Source organism: Rhipicephalus microplus, chromosome 6 (genome assembly GCF_043290135.1).
Source record: "Rhipicephalus microplus isolate Deutch F79 chromosome 6, USDA_Rmic, whole genome shotgun sequence".
NCBI classification, from domain to species: domain Eukaryota; kingdom Metazoa; phylum Arthropoda; class Arachnida; order Ixodida; family Ixodidae; genus Rhipicephalus; species Rhipicephalus microplus.
The window spans coordinates 182,285,938-182,309,512 of NC_134705.1; the positions used below are offsets into that span (position 1 = coordinate 182,285,938).

Below are 23,575 nucleotides of genomic sequence, written 5' to 3' on the forward strand. Positions count from 1 at the left end.
GGCACGGGGTTAATGTTGGAACATTAAAGCTCAGATGCGTGCAAACTTAACTACGAGAGGGCTTTCGCAACTCGCGCGCGTTAAGCCGCGGTCTCCTTTGGCAAGAAACTCGCCCTTTCGTGCTCGACAGCGCCAATCCGCCCCCGCTGTCACTTTTAAATGCAGAACATAGGGTGGGGCAGGTTGTCTTATTCTGTGGTCGTCGTCACTGGCGTAACGCGGTCAGAAGCACATTGGGCACGCAGTAGACTATAGACGTAGATTCTAAACGTCTGGTTCATCCACCCACCACTTCCCTCCTGGGCGATTGGCCAGAAACTGGGTAGCTTCTATTTGACGCGAGCGCCAAATAGAAGTCTTCTTTTCCCCCTTCAGGCGCTTTGCTGAGGACTTAAACTGAAACCTTCTTTTTCTCGTTCTTCGGGCATCTTGATGGTGATCCCTTATCATCATCAGCAAAACAAAAAAGAAAAATAAACTAGCGCGCTCCACGTAAGGCAGGCGAGACTACTTTTAAAAATCGACAAAAAATGAGGAAACAAGTGCGAAGTAGAGAGAGAGAAAGGGGAAAGATAAAGGCAGAGGAAGAAATAAATGAATACAAAGAGAGCAAAGAAGACACAAAAGATGGAAAGGAAGAAGAAGAGAGAAGGGGGAAAAGGAAAACGAAACAGAAGCAAAGATTACTGCCAGCTCAGCTCTTCGGTCAGGTTTCGCAACCTTTGTGCGAAGGTCCCTTAACTGTTTTTTTTTTTTACTTACAGAGGCGTTTCGCAGTGTCGCCCCACCCGAGCCTGCAGCTGATTTATCGCTTTTTCTTTTCATTTTACAAAGCTACGCGTCTTTTTGTTTTGCAATAGATTGGCGAGACATTCGTTATGAAGCGAACCCTAAAAGTATTAAAGATTTCGCTCACTTTAATTCGACGGGTGGCGTTGATGAAGTCCACCGCGTAATTGGCGTGCTCCGACAAGCCCGTTGCGACTGTCAGGATGTTAGGGTCGAAGATGACGTCGCTGGGATCCAATCCTGCGTCCCGAACTAGGATCTCGTACGACCTCGTGCATATCTCCACTTTGCGGTCCTCATCGGTCGCCTGAAATAACATTTTCAATAACATTTCCAACAAGAAATATGAGGCGTTTCTAATGTTCATATATCCATATATACCAACCATCGATATAAGGACACACACGCGCACGGGCAGCTCATCCATAGAGAAATGAAGGCTGTGTTTATTTTTTTATTGATCACAGTATGAAAGTACTGAAATCGATGGGCTCTTATCGAACACAATCTTTTAGTGATAAACAGCAGACAATCAAGCTTATGAAAGTTTTGGAGGCTCTGTAGTAATTACGTGATAAATGTGAAGAAATTAAAGTGACCAAGCAGTCAACTAACTTGCCATCGCCGGCAGCGACCGCGGACGTATACGTTCGAATAACGCGTCCGACGCTCCACCAATCGAGTGTTCGCACCCTGCCGGCAGACGCATGCCTTTTCGTCCGCTTCGATTTCTTCTCATTTGTCGCGTGATCAAAGCAAAGGATGTCCCGCTAAACTTCCCCAGGCTAACTGTCTGTTGACTGTAAGTGAAAAGTTGTTCACAGTCAGTGGCACGGAAGTGTCTAATACACTGTCAACTGCAAAAGGATAATGCAAAAGGATAATGCCAATTTGTATTTGCATATAAGTAGTATCATTGGTTTAAACATTCTTTACTGTATAGCAAACTATGGTTATTCGTGCGCGAAAACGTGCACCCCCACTCGCTTGTTACCCCCTCATACATACATACATACATACATACATACATACATACATACATACATACATACATACATACATACATACATACATACATACATACATACATACATACATACATACATACATACATACATACATACATACATACATACATACATACATACATACATACATACATACATACATACATACATACATACATACATACATACATACATACATACATACATACATACATACATACATACATACATACATACATACATACATACATACATACATACATACATACATACATACATACATACATACATACATACATAAACGAACGCGCGCGCATGCGTGCGATTGAGGGTTCCATTCACGCGCATAAGTTCTAGTCTATCCCAAATAATGTTGCCAGACATTTTGTGCATCTACGCCTTTCTTAGTATACAAGCTCCTCAAAAGCTAAGTTCTCATATAATGAACCCAAATAACACAAATTTTACTATACACGTGCATTATTTCACGGTTCACGGAGCAGCAAAGTTGGGGACGTACAACTCACCTGACCCAGTTCGTCGAAAGCCATGACCACCACCGCCGCGCCGAACTTCTTAATCGCGAGCGCCTGCCTCAGAAATGCCTCCCTGCCTTCTTTGAGGCTGATAGAGTTGACGATACCTTTTCCCTGGGTGCACTTAAGGCCAGCCAGAATCACGTCAAAGTTCGACGAGTCGATGCAGATGGGAACCTGAAAAAAAAATTTACGTTACATTTATCACCATTTTTTTTTCTTTTTTTCTGTCACTGCTGTGCCTGTTTCGTCGGCTATACTTGGGCGGGGCATGCATCAGATGTCTCCAAACGCATGACACAACGTTTCTCGAGCAAATATATTACACGGGTGAGTTGGTGCACACTTAGCTGGAAAAACACTGCTAAACGGAGGGACAAGCACGAAGGAACACAGTACACAGTTCAGCGCTCGTCCTGTGTGCTGTGTTCTTTCGTTCTCGTTCTTTGGGTGCGGCGTGTTCACCCGAATAAGTTCAGAGAAGCCAGTTGAACCTTGGTGGGCTCGGTGGCTGTGCCACGGGACAGTTGCCTAAGCTGCTACTTTTCAATATGCAGGTCGTCGCCATCGCAGTGATCTGCGCAGCTCTGCCCGCTACCATACTGGCCATCCCGCACGCACCCTCAACCTGTGTGGAACCATGCATTGGCCGTATATCGGTTGCTTTCTCATATGATAAGCTAACCGCCCCTGACACGGATTTCGTCATCATTGCCACCTGGGATACGCCTATGTCAGCAACATCAATCGCCTCTTCGGCTATAAAGGAGCGACACCCTCGCGCGCCCAACTGTGGGCTCGGCGGCTGTGCCACACTCTAAGCCGAAATTCGGCAAAGTTGGACTAACTGCAGTCGTTAAACCAATGGACGAACGGTTCGTCCAACAGGGACTAAATGTGTGACAATGCGTGTCTTGCGCAAACGCCCGGCAATGAAGGGACCAACGGGGAGGGCAACTGCGCCGCGATCGCCTCCTGTCGATGCTGCACTGCAATGCTCGGCGTGGTTGGCGATCATGAAAACAAGTTAAATAGGCTATACGCCACTGTGAAAGGGAAGCACTATGAAACGAACAGAAGATGTTATGAGAGGAAAGTAGTACAACACGCTGTCAGTGCACACAGCAAGTGCCCTCGCGTTTCCACCATGCCGGCACGGGCGAGCCGAAGCCAAGTGAAAGTCTCCGCAAACACGGGCAATGCCGAGAACTCGCTTTAATGTGCTGAATAAGTTCGAACAACGGTGAACACTGACAATGCTAATAAAGGTAAGCTGTGCATCAGCGGTCGTGTACCCACACAGTGACCACAAGTTCAAAGCGATATATAGGAAAAGTAGGCTTCGTACGTCATCGGTATGAAGCGGGCTGCCGGTGTGAGTGCATTGCCGGCACAAGCGAAGGAAGCGTCGCGTACAAGTTCACAAAAATAGTAGCTCAGGCAAACTTATGTCTTTTTATCCATCCGACAATCGTTATCAAAAATCCAACGTGTAGGCGATCGCGGATACGACTAATCGTGCGGCCAGCGGTACACAGGTTGTGCCTTACCAGCACGATGAAAGAACCGTGCCTGCGAACGGTCTCGTCGCTGTAAGTATACGGATATCTACATCACTCCGTAAGACACAGCGAACATGGGGCACTTACCTATTGTTCATTTGTGACTATACAATAACGACGACGAAAATTTCACGCGAGCCGCATGTTGCGATCGCCGGCGGTCGTTCAGCCGTACTCGTCGTAAGCCTAGCGACGCCGTCGGCAAGCCGACACGGTATGGCATCGGCGGGGCGCCTCGCTGCTTCGCCGGCTTTCCCGCATAAGCGCCGCTGCTATGTTTGTGTTTGCGGACTCGTGCGCCAGCACTGCGAACGCTGGTTCGGCCGACATGATCGAATACCAGCTGATAATTCGTATTCTCGGGCTGGAGGCATGTTGAAGATTAGATGGATCCATATTAAAAGATCGATGCGCATCGGTGCTACGAATAAGCCCATGTAAATTTTCGCGTTACGGTGTCAATATTTATTGTTTTCTTAAGCCGAGTAAAAGTCGCCCGCTGGCACTAGATGGGAGGTCAAAATACTGTGCTATATATACCCGAGAGTCTGTTCTCTGTAGTACAGCGCGGGCAGTCAGTGTTTGCAGTGTGTTACTTTGAAATAGTAGTGCGCATGTATGTGTGTGTGTGTGTGTGTTGCATGAATAACATACTATGATCTTCAGTGCTCATTAAATTGGAATAAACATAAAATATACTGCACAAACGTAGTGTCGCCATTTTTTTTGCCATTGGTCCAGACGGTTCAACTGTTAGTCCCGCTGGAGCATTCTACTGGGGTCAACATTTAAACCAAGCGGAGTAAGTGCTTGGGGTAACAGTTGAGCCCTTGCAGTTACTCCCGCAGTTAGTCCAAAATTGGTTCAAAATCTGTGGCAGCGCATTTAAACCCCTAAAGGACCAATGGCATACCCCACTTTAGTCTTTTTCGGCTTAGAGTGCACGGGACAGTTGCCTAAGCTGCTACTTTTCAATATGCAGGTCGTCGCCATCGCAGTGATCTGCGCAGCTCTGCCCGCTACCATACTGGCCATCCCGCACGCACCCTCAACCTGTGTGGAACCATGCATTGGCCGTATATCGGTTGCTTTCTCATATGATAAGCTAACCGCCCCTGACACGGATTTCGTCATCATTGCCACCTGGGATACGCCTATGTCAGCAACATCAATCGCCTCTTCGGCTATAAAGGAGCGACACCCTCGCGCGCCCAACTGTGGGCTCGGCGGCTGTGCCACGGGACAGTTGCCTAAGCTGCTACTTTTCAATATGCAGGTTAGTCGACCTTTGAGTCTTTACGCTAAGAAATCGAGCGACTTGTTTCTGGTACTGCTGCCGAGCCCCCAGTGTTTGTTATCCATTATTGTAGAGTGTATTGATGTCTTGTGTGCCTTGCTATTGCTGTCAGGCGACATTGAAACTAACCCCGGCCCTGAATCTAACGCTATACTAACCGAATTGCAAAAACTGTCAGCAGGGCAATCACAGCTAATAATCGAACTGAAGGGTTTAAAAACCGAACTCGCCGAAAATAGCAGCATAATAGGTGAACTTAGCAGAAGAATCAATATCGTTGAGAGCCACTGTCAACGCATCGAATCCCTGCAACAACAGGTCAAAACCATCACGTCTACTACTGCCGAGACAACCCAGGCAATCTCAGACATAGAAGCACGAATTGATGACGCCGAAAATCGAGCCCGCCGTAACAATCTAATCTTTTTCGGTATTCCCGACCCTGGCGCATCGGAATCTGCCTCTCAGATAGAAGAAAAAATCATTCGCCTTTGCTCAGATCAGTTGGGCTTAACTGTGAATCCCGACGAGATTGAGCGTGCGCATCGTCTCGGCCGCCACAATACTAGCCGTAACCGCCCCATAATTGCGAAATTTGCTCGCTTTAAAACCAAAGAACAAATCCTGTCTAATGGACCCAAGCTCAAAGGCAGTAACTGCAGAATTGGTCAGGACTACTCCCGCGCAGTACAAAATGCCCGGAAACACCTTCTTGCTTTTGCAAAGGCGAAAGCTGTCGCCTTTTCTCTACGTTATAAAACCCTGTACATAGGATCCGCGAAGTATATGTACGATGACGCAGCGAAGCGTGTTAAAGAAATCAGATAGCAATTGCCACATCATCGACAGCCATCACAGCGCTCGATAACAATACGCCCAAGCACTGCTATTTCAGCAATTTTTACTAACATACGGAGTTTTCTTCCTAAACGCGACGTCGTATGTAATATTGCCCTATCGTCTGGGTGTAATTTGTTAATACTTACCGAAACATGGCTTACTGCCGACGTATCCGACGCAGAGGTTATGGATGACCTACCGGGCTTTCATGTTTTCCGCAAAGATCGTCAGAACTCCAGAGGTGGTGGTGTGCTCATTGCCGTCAGTGATACCTTGCCTTGCACCATTGTTCATACACCCAGTGATCTTGAAATACTATGGCTACTTTTCCGTTCCTCTCCTCATACTATTTTACTTGGTGTATGCTACCGCCCGCCGCGAACAGATACGGACTTCATTGAAAAGCTTAGCTGCGTCTTGAACACACTCACGACAAAATACATTAACGCTCAGATATTGTTCTTTGGGGATTTTAACTTCCCTCACATAAATTGGAATAGTAATCCGCCTTCATCACTGAGTAAAGCCGATAATGATTTCCTCGATCTCTGTTTTAACTTTAATTTAAGTCAGCTTGTGTTACAACCAACACGCGTTGCGCATGGCTCAGCCAGCGTTTTAGATCTTATACTAACCAATAGTCCAAATAGCCTATCTTCGATGTCTTACCTCCGCGAAATTAGCGACCATAAAATAATCCACGCAGTCTTTAGCTTTACCTTGCTGAAACGAGAATCGTGGAGAAAAACAATACGCTTATACGGCAAAGGCAACTACGATGCCATAAACAACGAACTTATCGCTTTTTACTCGACTTTTTGCACCGATTTTCACAGCCGCACACTTCATGCAAACTGGTCGATCTTCCAACAAAAGTTTACTGAGCTCGCCACCAACCACATTCCAGTTACTTCAGTACAAGCTAACCGCAATAAACCTTGGTTCAATAGGAAATTAAAATCTCTAGAAAATAAGAAAAAACGACTTTACCGATTCGCAAGGCAACAAAATTGTACCACGGCCTGGGAAAAATATTACGTAGCTGAGAAAGTTTACTTATCAGCTATACGTCATGACAAGCACTCTTTCTTTTATGACACCTTACCCTGTGTACTCAAGAGCAACCCCCAAAAATTCTGGCAAATTTTAAACCCCAAGCCACCTACTGCTGTTGTCATTACCGACCATAACGACATTGCGATTCCTGAGCAAGAATGTGCTGATGTATTTAACCTTGCTTTTTCATCTGTATTTACCACTGAACCTGATGCTCCTCTACCAGTGCCCCCACCCCCTGTCCAAGGTGTCATGCCAGCAATCCAATTCAGCGAACAAGGAATAATTGCCATAATTGAAAATCTTAAACTTTCATCAACTTCAGGGGCAGATGATATCAATACAAAACTGTTAAAAACACCAAGAACATCTGCGCAGCCTATTTCAGAATTATTTTCGAGCAGTCCTTATCATCCGGTAGCATCCCCCTCTCCTGGAAGGAAGGGCAGGTCGTTCCAATCTTCAAATCAGGCAACAAAAGCTCTCCTCTCAACTATCGACCGATTTCCCTGACTAGTGTACCTTGCAAGATAATGGAGCACGTCATCTACACGCAAATCATGCAGTTTCTTGACAGGCACAACTTTTTTCACGCATCTCAACATGGATTCCGGAAGGGCCTCTCATGCGAAACGCAACTTGCCATGTTCATCCACGACTTGCACATCAACCTCGATACTAACAAACAGGTAGATGCCATTTTTCTTGATTACGCAAAAGCTTTTGATAAGTTACCCCACCAACGGCTGTTACTTAAGCTCTCTCAGTTGAATCTACATCCCGATATTTTCCATTGGATTAAGGAATTTCTTGCTAGCCGATCACAGTCAGTACATATCAATAATTCCATTTCCGCCCCCCTCCCTGTAACATCTGGCGTTCCACAGGGCAGCGTCTTAGGCCCTCTGCTGTTTCTTATTTATATAAATGACCTCCCTCTACATGTTTCCTCTCAAATCCGAATGTTCGCAGATGATTGTGTCATCTACCGTACAATCACTAACAATGCTGACCACGCTATTCTGCAAGAAGATCTCAACAATATTCAGGATTGGTGCAACGAATGGCTGATGACCCTCAACCCCAACAAATGCAAGGTAGTATGTTTCACTCGCCGTCTTCAGCCATTATACACACCTTACACTATTGCTAACACTTCATTAGAAACAGTGGATACATTCAAGTACCTTGGTGTCACACTCTCACATGACTTAAACTGGTCGCCTCATATAGCATGCATTACCGCCTCGGCCAACCAAACCCTGGGATTTCTAAAACGCCACCTGCGTCATGCACCACGCCACGTAAAACTTCTAGCATATAAGTCACTCGTACTCCCGAAACTAGAATACGCTTCTCCCATATGGTCACCTCATCAAGCATGTCTTATCAATACCCTAGAAGCCATTCAGAATCGCGCAGTAAGGTTTATTCAATCGTCATATTCCTATAACATCAGCATATCATTACTAAAAACACAGTCTGGTTTAAACACGCTATCATACCGGCGCCGCATTGATTCATTAATCCTTTTTCACAAGTTTTTCTACAGCTCGCTTCATCATGCCCCATATATTTTGGCCCCGCCACCGCGCACATCGCTGCGCACAGGGCACCACTTGCAAGTTTCTCGTCCACGCAGCCGCACTACAACATTTTCTGCATCTTTCTTTTGTCGATCATCAGTTGACTGGAACGGCCTGCCCCGCCATATCGTCGAAACCACCTGCTCATCATCATTTTCGGTAAAACTAAAATCTGCTGTTTTTCAATAAATGTATGTAGCCACTATTTTGTAAAAAAATGTGTGTTAACCCCACCCCTTATGTAATACCTCCAGTGCGGGGTCTTTAAGGTAAATAAAAAAAGAAAAAAAAGAAAAAAAAGAAAGCGAAAGCAGTAAAAAGTTCAGATTGGTTGGTTGATCGATTGATCGATTGATTGATTGATTGATTGATTGATTGATTTGTGGGGTTTAACGTCCCAAAACCATCATATGATTATAAGAGCCACCATGGTGAAGGGCTCCGGAAATCTCGACCATGGCACCGGGGTTCTTTAACGTGCACACAAATCTGAGCACACGGGCCTACAACATTTCCGCCTCCATCGGAAATGCAGCCGCCGCAGCCGGGATTCGATCCCGCGACCTGCGGGTCAGCAACCGAGTACCTTACCCACTAGACCACCACTGCGGAGCAAAAAATTCGGAGCATTTCTTCGCCAGGCTTTCTTTTGTGCTTATCGCCATTGCTGCTGTTGCGTGTTCTTTTCTTGAGTTTACCTTCGCTTACATATTTTTCTCTTCTCTCGTGATTATCTGATTAGTTTAGACGAGTCGGAAAAATATCAGCAACACTATAAAAAGTCCGCTGTTGCCTCGCTGCGGTGGTCTAGCAGCTAAGGTACTCGGCTGCTGACCCGCAGGTCGCGGGATCGAGTCCCGACTGCGGCGTCTGGACTTTCCATGGAGGCGATAATGTCGAGGCCCGCTTACTTGTATTTAGGTGCACGTCAAAGAACTCCAGGAGGTCGAAATTTCCGGAGCCCTCCACTACGGCGTGTCTCATAATCATGTCGTTGCTTTGGTACATTAAACACCAGATATTATTATTAGTCACTTGGGCAAAGACGTCCACCCGCCGCAACCCAACCTCAACGAAACGGCTCATGATCGAGCGCGAGAACAGACCCGCCACGACAATTAATCATTTTGACAGCACTATCCCGAGCCCGGCCCGGGGCGTAATTTATACGTAGATGCGGCCTCATCAAGTGTAAGACCCGCGGGACGGCCTTAAGCTACTACTCAAAATCGTTAACCACTTAGTCTAAACGACGCTTCACACCTAAAACATGGAAGAACACGGCGCTGGTGCGAGTGAAAAGAAATATGAACACGATACAGAGCTCTCATTTCTCTGCAAAACATTTCATGTGATCCCGGTAGTATGCTGCCCAGCCAAATGCTTATGCACGATGGGGGCCTTTGGCTGCTTGCTGTACATAAACAGAGGCGGTGCTACAACAAATCCTTGTATGTAAGTCGTGTCTATCTTCTATTTTATGGCCTCCTTTCCACTGTTTTCCTCTCCTTACTGCTCCTAGTGCAATGCGAACTCTCTTCGGTGGCGTTCCACATCCGCTTCTTTTTTCCATTCATCTGTGTCTGACTTCGCCGTCGTTTCATTCTAACTTCACTGGCTCGGACAGGCAAGTCATACCCCTGTCACAAGTGGCAACTTAAGTGCTCTTTGAGCGAGTGTGCTTACATTCACGAAGTCTCATTTTGGCGGTTCGCTGCTACACGATAAAGTGAAGTGAACTTTGGAAATCATGGCAGTGGCGATTGACGGATTTGTAGCACAACGTTTGTTTGTTATTTCTGCGCCTGTGTCTTATCTTCGGACCACGTTGTCTTCGTGAAAGTAGCACATGTGTCACATGCCATCTTGAATGACTAGAGAACAAGTCACCTACACATGTGCAAGTGTACCTGGAAGTAAACTACGCGACGGACGCAGTTATTGCTGTGCATGTGCTGCCGCTTCCGCCTAGCGGACGTGGCCGCATATAGCCCGACGGTGAAAGTAGCGAGGTTATTGTTGTTTTTATTATTGTTTTATACATAACAATATCCATCATGACAAAAACAGTGGTTTAAATATATTACGAGCGCCACTTTAGGCAACAACGTCTTTCTGTACAAGCCACTGGTACCGAGGCTACACAATTCATCGCAGCCGTCGCAGTGAAGTGAGGTCGGGAAACGCACTTGCCGGCAAGTGTACTTTGCAGCGAAAGACACTAAACTTGCTCCTGTGACAGCGCGCGAATGACACTCGCGGCTAAGTGTACTCGCTCAAAGTGCACTTCAGTTGCTACGGGTGACAAGGATGTTAAGCCTTCGGGAATGATGGCGTTCACGGGCAAGCAAGCTCTGGCCTTTCAAACGTGCAGCCTACTCGGCTTACGTGAGACCTGAGTGACGCCGACGCGAGACATGAGGCGGCGACAGGACGGTACCTAAAGGTGTTCCGCGGTGAATAGTTCGGTTGCTTGATACACCTCCTGTAACAATCGAAGGCGAAAGCCTGCTTCACTCTTATTAATGTATTAGCTTAATTGGAGACATTTCTTGCAGCACGTCACGAGCCGAACTGTGGAAGGCACACATTAGACAGATTTAATGAAGCGTGGAAATCAGCCCTGCGGACGCAGTCTGTCATAAAAGCAGGCGGTGTCAACACCTCTTTTTTTATATATACATATAGAAGGTGTTGGCTGTGTTCGCATGGCTTCTGCGGACGCCCAACTAAATGTGTCCATTAAGCAACCCTCATTTTCCAAGTCGAGCAAACTGGCCCCGTGAATACGCTGTCATGCCACTTCCATTTTCCACCGTTATGCATCATGTTACCAACCTTGGACACTTCAGGCTCGCTGGCGATCAAGTTGAGAAACTTTGTCATCGCTTTCACTCCGTCAATCATTCCGTCGTCGACGTTGATGTCCAATATCTGCGCCCCCATCTCCACCTGCTCCTTTGCCACTTGTAGGGCATCCTTGCAGGGGATAGAAAAAAAGAGTCGAAACAGTAACCATGTAACAATACCTTGGTTGCGTAGATGCTTCTCATTTTTTTTCATTATATTTTTCACGTTTATCGCTCCGTTCCGCCACAGATGGCGACAGCAACAGTGACGGCGGCACCGCTCAACACAGGAACGGGCGTCTAAAGGCCTGACCACAAGAGCGCGTTGCAGCGTATGAGCGCATGGCTTTCCGACGCGGCGCCGCACCCTCCCCCTACGGAGAGAGGGGGAGTGGAGCTTCACGTAGCCGCGCACTCTTTCTCTCTCCATACGGAGAGAGCGCGGCGCCGCGTCAAAACACCACGCGCTGACGCGCTGCAGCGCGCGCGTCTGGTCCGGCCTTAAAAGCTGCATGCGCTCCAAAAAAAAAACGTCTGGCTTGTGCAAAACACGCAGCACAGACAACAAAAACTCACAGAGTGGTCTCTCAGAGCACGTTCTATGCCATCTTGGGGTAACAATTACACTTGCATGGCAACCGGTACGCCATAAATCATCATTAATTATGTGACGTAGAGAAACAACTACTAGGCAATTATTCGTTATTCTGTGGAGAGGCGGGGTGCCTGCAACACATCTGTAAGGCATTCGGAGTCAGATGACGATCAGATGAGGTTCATCGCATAGGCGGGCAAACTGACTCGTTAGTCGACTCACACAGACTCTGATCGAGTCGTGAGTCAGAGTCTGGGTGAGTCCCGCTAATATTTCGGTGAGCTTGATTCCGAGTGAGTCTGATAAAGAAAAATTTTAGCGAGACGAAGTCCGAGATAGTCCGGTTGACTTAAACATTAGTTAGCATGAGTCTGAGTGAGCTCCACATTGTTTTTCCGACCTCTCGTTCTACGAACGCAACTTCAGCGTTACTGTTACCCTTATATGTCAGCTCTGGTTTATTCTAATTATGTCTACACAACATCAACGCAGTAGCCTTCATACGCCAGCTATGTATAAATTCAATAGGGACGTGTGTGAGTTACGGGGAAATGGTTTGACCATCCCTACATTCTTTTTTCAAACGAAGGTGTTAAAAACATCTCAAGGGAGTCATCACCTTCAATAACAATGCCCTTTAGGATTGCAACCACGGGCAACTTGTACTTAAATATAGAATTAAGATCTAAAGTGCCAAATAGAACATCAATTATGCGACACATCGATGTTGAAAACCACTGATATCTTGGGCAAAACAGATAATTGTACGCTAACAAACTCGCCACTCAACTTGCTCTGACTCACTCACTCAGAGCCAGTAGTCTGGGCGACTCCAAGTAAGTGCACGTTAAAGAACCTCAGGTGGCCGAAATTTCCGAAGTCTTCCAGTACGGCGTCTCTCGTAATCATATGGTGGTTTTGGAACATTAAACCTCACATATAAAATCAATTTCATGTAAGTAATATTTTGGTAAGTCTGAGTCCTAGTGAGTCTGACAGAGGAAGATTTCAGTGAATCTGAGTCTGAGTGAGCTCTAAATTTTTGAGGTTCACAGCGTTTTGCTTCTTCGCTAGCACTTCGTAAAAGACCTTGATGTAAACTCTTATCACCTCTTCTAAACCATTATTGGTAATGCACACAATTCAGCCCTTACTGTGATTGGCCGCAGTTTCTTGTAGGGTGATTAAACTTGCTATTAATTTGCTATTCTTTTCCAAATCTTTTACTCAGAGAAAAAGGGAGCATTCAAGAAATTTAGGGGGCTCAAGTAGTCTTTGCCCGCTTTTGTGAGCTGTCTAGCTACGCTGCCTATAGCTACGTACGTGCGAATTGTGAAACATGAGCGCTCATAGTGTGCGTCTCCTTCTCTCTTCTTGTATTTAAGATGTTTACCATGTGTGCCGCTGATATCCCAGCCGTGATTTGCAGCGTGCTTCAACTAAGTACGCGTAAGCGTGCAAAGCAAACGATCCGTCACCGTACCTGGTATTTCCCCTGTCGGAGCATTTCGGCAAACCTTCGAGATCCGGCTATGTTGCAGCGTTCGCCGACGTTCACAAACAGCGTCTCCGACGTGATTACCACCGCTTCGAGTCCTGTTTGCAAAATAAGAACGGGTCCACGTCTATGCCGAACCGACACCAAACAAGAGGAACACGTGTATATACGTATATCTGCTTTAAAGGGACCCTACAACGCTTTTTGAACATGGCCAGAAAATGATGCCATATATATACATTGTCAAGTAGATCCTCCGTGAGTGGTCAAAACGTGGTTTATTTCGACGTTTCAGCCTAGAGTCTGGCCATCATCAGGATACTTCATCCTGAAGGATCCTTCATCCTTCACGATGAAGAATGAATGATCCTGATATATATATATATATATATATATATATATATATATATCGAGAGAGAGAGAGGACATTGCAGTGACGGCAACGACAAAAACCAGCTGAGAGTGTCCATATAATTGCTATCGCAATAAAACAGTCCTCGGCCATTGGCTTATTGGACCACCGTAAGCTACACAGTTACAGCACCCGCCGCCGTGTGCCGCTACGTGTCCGCAGTGCGTAAAGCCCCCTGATGCTGCACTGTTTAGTGAGCGTGCTCGTGACCACGCTGAAAGTCAGCTGCGCGTTCATAGAAAACCAGAAAAGGAAGTCTTCAGGGTTTTATAATGTATATAATAATAATACTAATAGCATAGATACTACTAATAATAATAATTACTGTTGCGGCTTAACGTCCCAAACGTGCTCAGGGTGTAGTATGGACGTATCTTCTTGCTCCCTCGTTATTCCCTCTATCTGCAGCTTTCAGAACGCTCGCTGGGACGAACCGAAAAAAGGGCGCTTTGAGTGTGCAGCGACTGTCTAACTCTGTTCTTTCTGTTCTTGCTTGACAGATTCAATTTTTTTACAGCGCTTGATTCGTAAGGTAATAAGCTCCTATAGTGGGGCAATTAATTGGATGGTTACTTGGAAAAGTATTGCAGGGCTCCTTTAAGGAAGACTCACATTCACTCAGTCAAATATGAATGCAGTTTTAATTGCTGCTACTGACCTCTATAGAAGCTTAACCTACAGGTGAACTAGTAATGGTGGGACGTGGTGACGCACATAGAAACACGGGCAACACAGAAGAATTATTAAACACGAGATTTGTGCGCCCACAGTTGGAAGTACTTTTTTGCGATTCATCAGTGTCCGGCACATCCAATCGAAAGTACTTCGTCGCGTGATGCGTGACACAAGAAAATTAACACTCTCATAAGAGCTTACACCTATTGCCCCTGAACCCCTCCGCGATCAGTCTTTTTCATTTTCCAGTTCTGCCTTCTGCCGTTTTTGTAGGGGGTTCGGTGGCGGAGTAAGCGTGGCAGTGTGATCCGGGACAAACAGGATCACCAGAACAAAAGCCTCCGAAATCGGGAACCCTACCTATAGCATTTCGTGACGTTGCCGCCAGACCCAAGACGCATGCACCATGGCAGGTATTTACGTTATTAATGGAAGTCCTATATGCTACCCCACATATGAGGAGCGTAGGTATTTTGAGATGACTGGGCAAGGTCGTCCTCCTACAGGAGACGTAGATGACGACAATGACAGTGGCATAGGAAGAGAGGATGGGGAGATGTAACGGAATAATGAAAACATTCCTGGACTTATCGAAGCGGATGGCTCACCGGAAAGACTGAGGCAACCTCTTCTGACCGCCACGGGTGGCGACCTCGGTTTCAAACCTCTCACGGCATCCGCAATGGCGCGGACATGTTCCGGCGTCGTCCCACAGCAGCCGCCTACTACGTTCACCAAACCGCTCTCGGCAAACTCCTGGGCAAGAAACAAAGACGGCGTGTCACGGATCCCTTTAGCTGTGCTGTTTGGTAGTGACCTAAAGAATCCACGTAACTAGGGAACACACACTACAGACTACACAAGATGACACATGATAATCACTAGTGGATGTCCAGTAAGTCAAAATTATTAGCCCTTTCATAGGTACTCAGCTTCTCGGCATCTTCTGTCGTCCCGGTCCATCATGTAGTTATGGTCTGTCATAAATGGGCATACGCCAAAAAATATTGCGTAAATTACACTACTCACAATCGGTCCCCTGAATATGAAGGGGGGCCACAGTTAGCCTAACAAATAGCCGACAGTATTAATGGTGCTAAAACACCCTTGCCTACACGCCTGAGAGTACTGAAACCGTGGGCATGTAAAAAATAAAAAAAGTAAGTAGTAGGACCTTAGGGCAAGCTACATTCCTTCCTCCTTCCTTTCTCCTCCTCCTCGACGCAGTTTCCCGACGACGTTAGTGACGCTTTGAAACACCCTTTTCTACATGCTTCGCCCATCCACAGTGTCTTTCTTCTTCTATAAATCTGATTCTCTTTTCGATATACTCTAGTGATGTAGCGCGAAAATCGCACGCTGAAAAGTCCTACAATCCGTTACGTAGTTGTCCTAGACGACTCGGTGGAAAAGGCCATATTTTGTTTATTTTTGCAGCACGTCATTTCATTTCTGCTTTTAATTATCGATCACCCTGATTCCCCCCTTTCCTTGAGTTTTCTGCAAATTACGTGGTGTTGCACCACCTCCGGCACTGACGCACCTCTGCAGCAAGTGACAACGTCCAGCGGTGATGACGCCATCATATGGCACCATATATGACGTTGCCAAGAAGTCATTTGAAGCGATGGCCAGGTTAGGCCTGATGGCTTCGGCGTATGTTTTGGCTGGCGAAGGAGCGTCGTGTTCCGACCTCCTCTCCATCGCAGATAAACGAGCCTAAAAGAGTGTTACCACTCGATGTGCTCTCGAGAATCGCGAGAGGTCGAGAGAGTAAAGCGAGAGAGAGAGGTGACCCGAACAGACATGTTTCAATGCTTACGTTAGGCGGACGTCAGGTTTCTTGCGCGTGAACCGACGAGTCGGTGGTGTAGTGAGCGGCGGTATCGGGGCGCTGTTGCGGGTGAACGGACGAGTCGGCAGCTGCGGGCGCTGCGACGTAAAGCCCCTGGCTTTACTGCGACGAGCGCACGGTATGCGAGAGAGAGTGACGTCAGCGCACACTGCGAGGGGAGCGTGACGTCATCGCGCAGCTGCGGCGGGACCATCGCTTAAAATACAAACAATTGTTTGTATATTCTACCATGGGCTTGACCTACTTGGAGCCGCTCCGACACCTGCGGCGAGGGGAGCTCGTTGCGGTGCGTACGCACAGACGCACGGAGGGACAGCGTTACACAGGCTAGTCAAAGAGCTGCTTCGCATCTAAAAAGGTACACACAACACTGTTAGCTCCTCCTTTCTAGTATTTTCTAGAATAGCCTATTCGCTGTTACAACAGTGTGCATAATAAAATAATAACAAGCACTATTAGTTCATATTTGGATTTGTAACCCACCTTAATTCTATCTGCCATGGCTTCTGGAGTCTCGTCATACTCGCCAAACTCATTAGGCAATCCTGCACGGAAAGATTTATTTATTTATTTATTTATTTATTTACGAAAAATACCTGCAGCGCCCGAGAGCATTATTGCAGGAAGAGGAGAGAATACGCAACGTAAAATACGTTCACACAAAAAAAAACTATTCAAAAACAAGATGGTCGCAAAAACAGATCATAAAAATGCAGCTATGACAGTACCAATATGTCCCTGAAAGATGTTTCAGTGCGGAAGTCTGCAACCTCCTGTGGGAGCCGATTCCACTGAGAAATTGTGAGCGGGGAAAAGAAGTTTTCATAAATGTTTGTTCTGCACAAAATTTCTCCTAATTTTGGGGGGTCGTGAGTTTTATTAAAGAAAAAAAATGGGGAGGTGAAAGGTAAGATTCTTTATATATTTTGAACAACCCATGAAATGTTTTGAATATTATTTCTAATCTCAAGTGTTTCCTACGTATTACCCAAAAATTCCCACCCTAACCTATCTTCAAGCACAGTGACTCTGACACTGAAGTTGTAGTTGCTAATCACAAAACGAGCTGCGCGGTTTTGAACGTTCTCAAGCATATTAGACAAAATTTTTGTTTGTGGGTCGCACGCCACAGTAAGTGTTACGCATGAGAATATTAAATGCTGCACGCAAGTGCACTCAAAATAATGACGCAGTGGCGGATAACAGCATGCAATGCACAACACTCCCAGTAAGTCTCACCAGCGTTAGGGTAGCAGATCACGTATGCATCGGTGAAAACAGACGTGTCTTTCAAGTACGGTCGCATTTCACTGGCTCCGAGGGCGCAGTTGAGGCCGATGCTGCGGGGAAAACGTTTCACATACGAGACCTCTAATCGCGATCCGAGACGAACAGAAGAAAGAAAGGAAGAGAGAAAGAGCTATGCACAAGTTCAGTTATTCGGCGGCAAGTTATCTCTTCGTTCACATTTCTTCCTTCACGTTTGCATCACATTTCTTATATCCCCTAGACTTTCCTAAGCATCACTGGTAGTTTCCATTACTACTGTGTCTAACCAAAAAAAAAAAAAAGACAGCCCTCGAATTCACACTTCTTTCTTCACTCATAGCGAGGGTCTCGTTTTGGCAGACTTTATGCTTTCAAATCTCATGCGAAGGATTTTTTATCAACTGCCAGCTCGTAATAAGATAAGATGCTACGTGACGCCAACAGGCAAAAACTGTTCCACACTCTCCGTAATAGCTACTTGCGGCGCTGACTGACGCTGCCACGTTTAAATGAGCATATAAACCTTTTAAAGTGGACACAGGGATTACATCCCGCCGCCTGAGTGCATCGGACGGGTTATTCGAAGGTCTCCGGATCGGTCCTTGCCAGCGACAGCTTATCTTTCCGTCCACTTTTCTTCACATATACATCAGGATTACTTCTAACAAAATCTCTTATACTTTCCCAGGCATAATTGTCTGTTAGTTCCCGTTAATATCACGACTACTACTGGACCACTGCTTCTTTTACAGTTTCACTCTAAAACAGGTAGAAGACAGCGTATATGTCGCCAGATCATATCTTGTCTTCCAATATTTTTATTCTTATTTCTCTTTGCCCCTCAGATACATTTCTTATTATTTGACAACTTCCCCATGAAATCAGTCCTTCGATTGGTCGACCTAAGACGTAGCACCTTTCCCATAGAAACGCATGTAGCTCCACCGCGAAATACATGGATAAATACATATCGTCAGCAATGAACGACCAAACAGTGTCAAGAACTGCTACAAAGGCTGTTTTAGACTTTATCAAAAGCACTGGACGAGATACTAGAGTTTAGGCTACTACTATGCTAAGTGGCTACTGTACATACACACCACCTCTTCTTGTCCTCACCATCACCCTTCATCCCTCTTTCCTTCCCCCTTCCTTTATCCCCTGTGTAGAGTAGCAGGCTCGGGCGAACTAGCTCAGGCCGACCTCTCTGCCTTCTAATAAATCCTCACGCACTCTACATGGATAGTATATTGCAGTAAATTTTGAATAACGACTGGACTCAGCAGCTTATCAAATGTGTCGAGGCTTGAACTTAAGGCGATAGTTACAGCGCGAGAAGAAAACGACGACAAAGAGACAAGAAGGACACGAGCGCGTGTCCTTCTTGTCTCTGTGTCGTCGTTTTGTTATCGCGCTGTAACTATCGTCATGCCATACCAACTCGCCCAAGCTGCCACACTTGAACCTAAGACCTCATGAACATATGCAGTATTCAACTCTGACCTTCTGTAGCATACAAGTCCGAAATGCGCAAGTTATCACAGTCCACGACTTAACACCCAACGTGCGTAGATCTATCTATCTATCTGTCTATCTATCTATCTATCTATCTATCTATCTATCTATCTATCTATCTATCTATCTATCTATCTATCTATCTATCTATCTATCTGTCTGTATCTCTATCTATCTATCTATCTATCTATCTATCTATCTATCTATCTATCTATCTATCTATCTATCTATCTATCTATCTATCTATCTATCTATCTATCTATCTATCTATCTATCTGCCTGTGTCTGTCTGCCTATGCCTAATATCCAAGTTTACAGCACACTGTACATACCAGAGGGGCCTTACGTGGCTGACGCTCAGAATGAATGCCTCGCAAGTTTGTCCCGACAGATTTCGTCCACTTTTGTCGACGATAGTCCCTGAAATCTGCAGCAAAAGAAGAATCAAAATGAAATATTACACCAGAAAGAGATAAGAAAAAAAAAGATCTCGTTCTGCAACGTACGCCACCCGAATTATGGTAATAAACATGCGCAAGTATCATCGTTTGATCGCTTCATTGATTGGCTGATTTAAACGGAAGGGCTTTTTGGCGCTAGTTGGTTGAATTGCATGTTCATAGGAGTTGCAGCGCGGGGACGAAAGTGTCGAAATAAAAGCGTAACGGAAGGCAAGGCGGGGAACGGAAAGCAAAGAGGGACGACACGAGACGGTCCAACTGATCTATCTTTCGAAATTTCTTTGCCTTGCGTTCCGGCTTTCCTTTAGCGCATTCGTGCTTGCGCTGCTACCCCTATAAACATAGGCTGATTCGTTTCAATGATTTGAAGCCGAACAATCGCCCACAATCTAAAATAGAAAGAAACGTACACGAGATGTCCATGTTGAATTTTATCGTCTAGGTTCACCAGCATGTGCGTCCAAGTTATGTACGCAAATATTCTTGTATTTCTTCTGAATATAGTTATGTACTTAATCACTTTATTTTTATCTTCCTTCCACACCACCCGCGGAAAATATTGCAGGTAGCACCATTACTGCGCACTGTATGGTGGCCACACGATTACCGGCGTACTTCGCTATAAGGCATGCACTAGTTGTTTATACAAAAAAAAAAACAATATCTTTTTTAGGGTACTTACAAAGACGGGGAGGCTCTCTCCGGATGCTTCGAAGTATTCTTGTATCGCGACCAGGGCTGCCTTGAGTAGCAGGCAAAAACACAAATTGCCAACGTTACAAAGATGTTTATCGCAGATTTTTCACATGGAAAAAATTTCAAAATGTCTTTTTAGTATTTTCTCCACATTGGCTCGATGAAATTTTCCTAAACCTAGCTCGTATGCTAGGTGTATGGCATCGTCAGACGACAATGCGCTTCATTTTGATTGATTAGAAGCAATGTAGTACCCATTAGGCGCCTTCGAAATCTATGACGTCACGGTGTTAGGTGCGGGAATCTCAGTGTGGCGTCTCTAGCCACATTTTTTAGCTCTCTTGTGCTTCTTAAAGGGTCCCTGAAACGGTTTATTCACATTCCCTTTTTTTATTAGACCACTACTGGAGCAAATCATTGGCATTCATAGTTCAATCGAAACTTTAACTATTAACGGAGCTACGAGTACTTAAAAAAATTGGCCCCGTATTTGCATGTTAGTCTGCAAATTTCGTCGAAAGACGATAGTCTTGTTTGTGGAGAGACAAAACATTTATTTGATGTTCGGCGCAAGAAAATCGGTGAATGGTATTCTGGAGGCGCTGCGCTAGAGTGCCTCAAGCGTGCAGCGGAGGCGAACAAGCACGTCAAGTCACGTCACACGTGAGACATGAGCGCCATCTGGCAGTTTTCTTGGAAAACGAAACGCGTGGCTCTGATACGGGTGTGCGCACCCGTCTCAAAGGTGGTAAGGTGTAGAACGCTAGGTGACGGGTAGGTGCCACCACCGTCTCGTCTTAGCAAATTAAGCGTTGAAAACAGTCGCCTTTCCGTGCAAGCGTGGCATGGTCAGCACAGCGTGATAAGCGCTACGGTCCTTCGAGTTACGTATGTATGCTTTTTTAGTAAAAGATGTACATGCAGAATATATACGTTTTATGGTGCCCCAGACATGCGCAATATTTTTTTTTAAATTCACAATTGCATAAGTATGAACGCCAAAGTTTGAGCAAGATTGGTGGGCACTGCGGATGGGGTCAGCCGTATCAATTATACCTGATGCTGTTAAGAGTGAACAAACATACAAATGTACAGACAGACAGACAGACAGACAGACAGACAGACAGACAGACAGACAGACAGACAGACAGACAGACAGACAGACAGAATTTTTTGCGTCGAAGGTCCCCAAGAAAGACTATCGTCTTTAAAGTTATCCTCCTCCTCCGCTCCACCTTTCACCCTCAACTGCCCTCAACGCTTCCTTCGAGCGCTCGGGGCTAAGCTCCGCCTTCGCGGCACCTGCGCCACGATGTGGCGCGAGAACGCATACGCGTAAATCCCACCGCCGATCCGATACCAGCAGTCTGTGCTGCGCGTTCCACAGCCAATCAGATCAGCTGGAAACAATGACGTCAGTGGGGCAGAGCGTGTCGCTTGGTGTATGGGCGGTTGAAAACGCGTTCGGCCGAGTCGCAGCGATCTGGAGCGATTCGCAGCTTTAAAGCTTTGTAATAAATTACACAGTTTACGCAGCGAGCTCAAATCGGCCTCTAATTACCATTGTAACTTGGCCTACCGGCCCAATGTGTTTGTACAAATCGTCAAAACCGTTTCAGGGTCCATTTAAGAACCACCGGACTTAACGACTGCTTGAGAAAAAGCAGCGTGAGACCATGCTGGGTAATATCGAGCTGTCTATTTATCCATCTCTTTCTTACTCTTCTTTTCTCCCTATACTTTCCATTATTACATCTTTCCTTCACCCCAAGTGCAGGGCAGCCAACCGATCCAAGCTTGGCTAACCTTCCTGCTTTTACTCTCTTTCTCTCTCTCTCGGCGCGCGCGTTTTCTCACTTCCCAATCATCGAGTCATGCTTAAAAGGGATTAAGAAATTGTACTTAACTAATAGGCTAAAAATTGTCTTACTCTTCAGTGTCTCTATGTTTTCCCTTCTCACCACAGCGTCGCCCCTATCTCCACCCTCTCATTGGTCGACGCTGGATAAAAAAAAAAGCTTCGCTATTGACGCAACAGAAAAAATGTAACAAAAACTTGCTTCTAACAGATAAAAACAAGATGTAAACAGTTCTCTTAATGCAAAATAATGAATCCCCAGAAGTCATTATCGTGCAAGACCTTCATGGTCACAGCCCTGCAATGACGGGGCGGGAACCGCTGAATAAAGGTTCACAGGTGCAGAAGCTTCGGCTAGTTGGCCTGGGTTCGTGATCACGAATTTCACAGAGCGAAAACATAAGAAAATTGGCACAAAATAGAAAAGAGCGCTGAATTCAAACCCGTCGTAAGTCAGCGCCCTTTTCTGTCCCATTTTTCCTTGTGTTCTCGCGTTGTGGAATTCGTCATCATGAATAAAGGTGTCGGGGTGGGCCTGACTACCCCTTTCGATTATCAGGGGCGACCGCCTCACGCATAGCCACTTCCTTGATACGCAGCTTTGCTTTGAAAACACAATCGCAACGAAAGGAAGCAAACTAACGTGTGACATTATGTACAAATGCGTTACCTTGCAGTTGGCAGTGTCGAAGACAGTTTCGACAAGAAGCACGTCCACGCCACCGCCGACGAGACCGCGCACTTGTTCCCCGTAGGCGGCGCTTAGTTCGTCGAAAGCTGCGTCACAGAAAATGGCTTTCACGTGTTGAGCACAGTTGAGCATCACTTTTTTTCTTTTCTTAAAGCAAGGTCCCACTACCACCGCAGCGCTCATGTCAAGAGCGCAGGCTCATGTACACTGTCGTACTTTATGAAAGGGAACACGCGAGCGCGTGGCCTGCGCTCTGCGGCGGCTGCCTACAGCGCCATCAACGGACAGCAAAAGCAAACACGTTCGCTTTCGGCGTCATCTGTTGCCAAAACAAAATAATAATATCGAGTTATGGCCGGCAGACAAGCGCTGCTGGAATGCACTCCATCTCGGTTCACGCCTGTAGTGCGTAGTCCGCTGCCAACATAACAAACGTTGTGCGCGACCACGGCGCAGGCTGCAGCAATCGCTCGATGTCGCTCGCCGCGCGAGCGGTGAGGGATCGTAATGTAGCAGCGCCTGTCTGCC

The 23,575-nt window shown here is 46.1% G+C and overlaps 1 protein-coding gene across 2 annotated transcripts in view; it reads right to left on the reverse strand.

The window, feature by feature from the left end:
* Window positions 1–23,575, reverse strand: part of LOC119168264 (methionine synthase-like) — a 58,718-nt gene that overhangs the window by 23,186 nt on the left and 11,957 nt on the right. For both annotated transcript variants that reach the window (XM_075867208.1, XM_075867209.1), the window contains exons 6-15: window positions 23,027–23,133; window positions 20,485–20,544; window positions 19,674–19,768; window positions 17,797–17,897; window positions 17,041–17,102; window positions 15,311–15,458; window positions 13,601–13,713; window positions 11,512–11,652; window positions 2,324–2,509; window positions 917–1,096 (exon numbers count right to left, since the gene is read on the reverse strand). In XM_075867208.1, coding sequence (XP_075723323.1) covers window positions 917–1,096; window positions 2,324–2,509; window positions 11,512–11,652; window positions 13,601–13,713; window positions 15,311–15,458; window positions 17,041–17,102; window positions 17,797–17,897; window positions 19,674–19,768; window positions 20,485–20,544; window positions 23,027–23,133 — 1,193 coding nt within the window. The remainder of the gene's footprint in view (window positions 1–916; window positions 1,097–2,323; window positions 2,510–11,511; window positions 11,653–13,600; window positions 13,714–15,310; window positions 15,459–17,040; window positions 17,103–17,796; window positions 17,898–19,673; window positions 19,769–20,484; window positions 20,545–23,026; window positions 23,134–23,575) is intronic.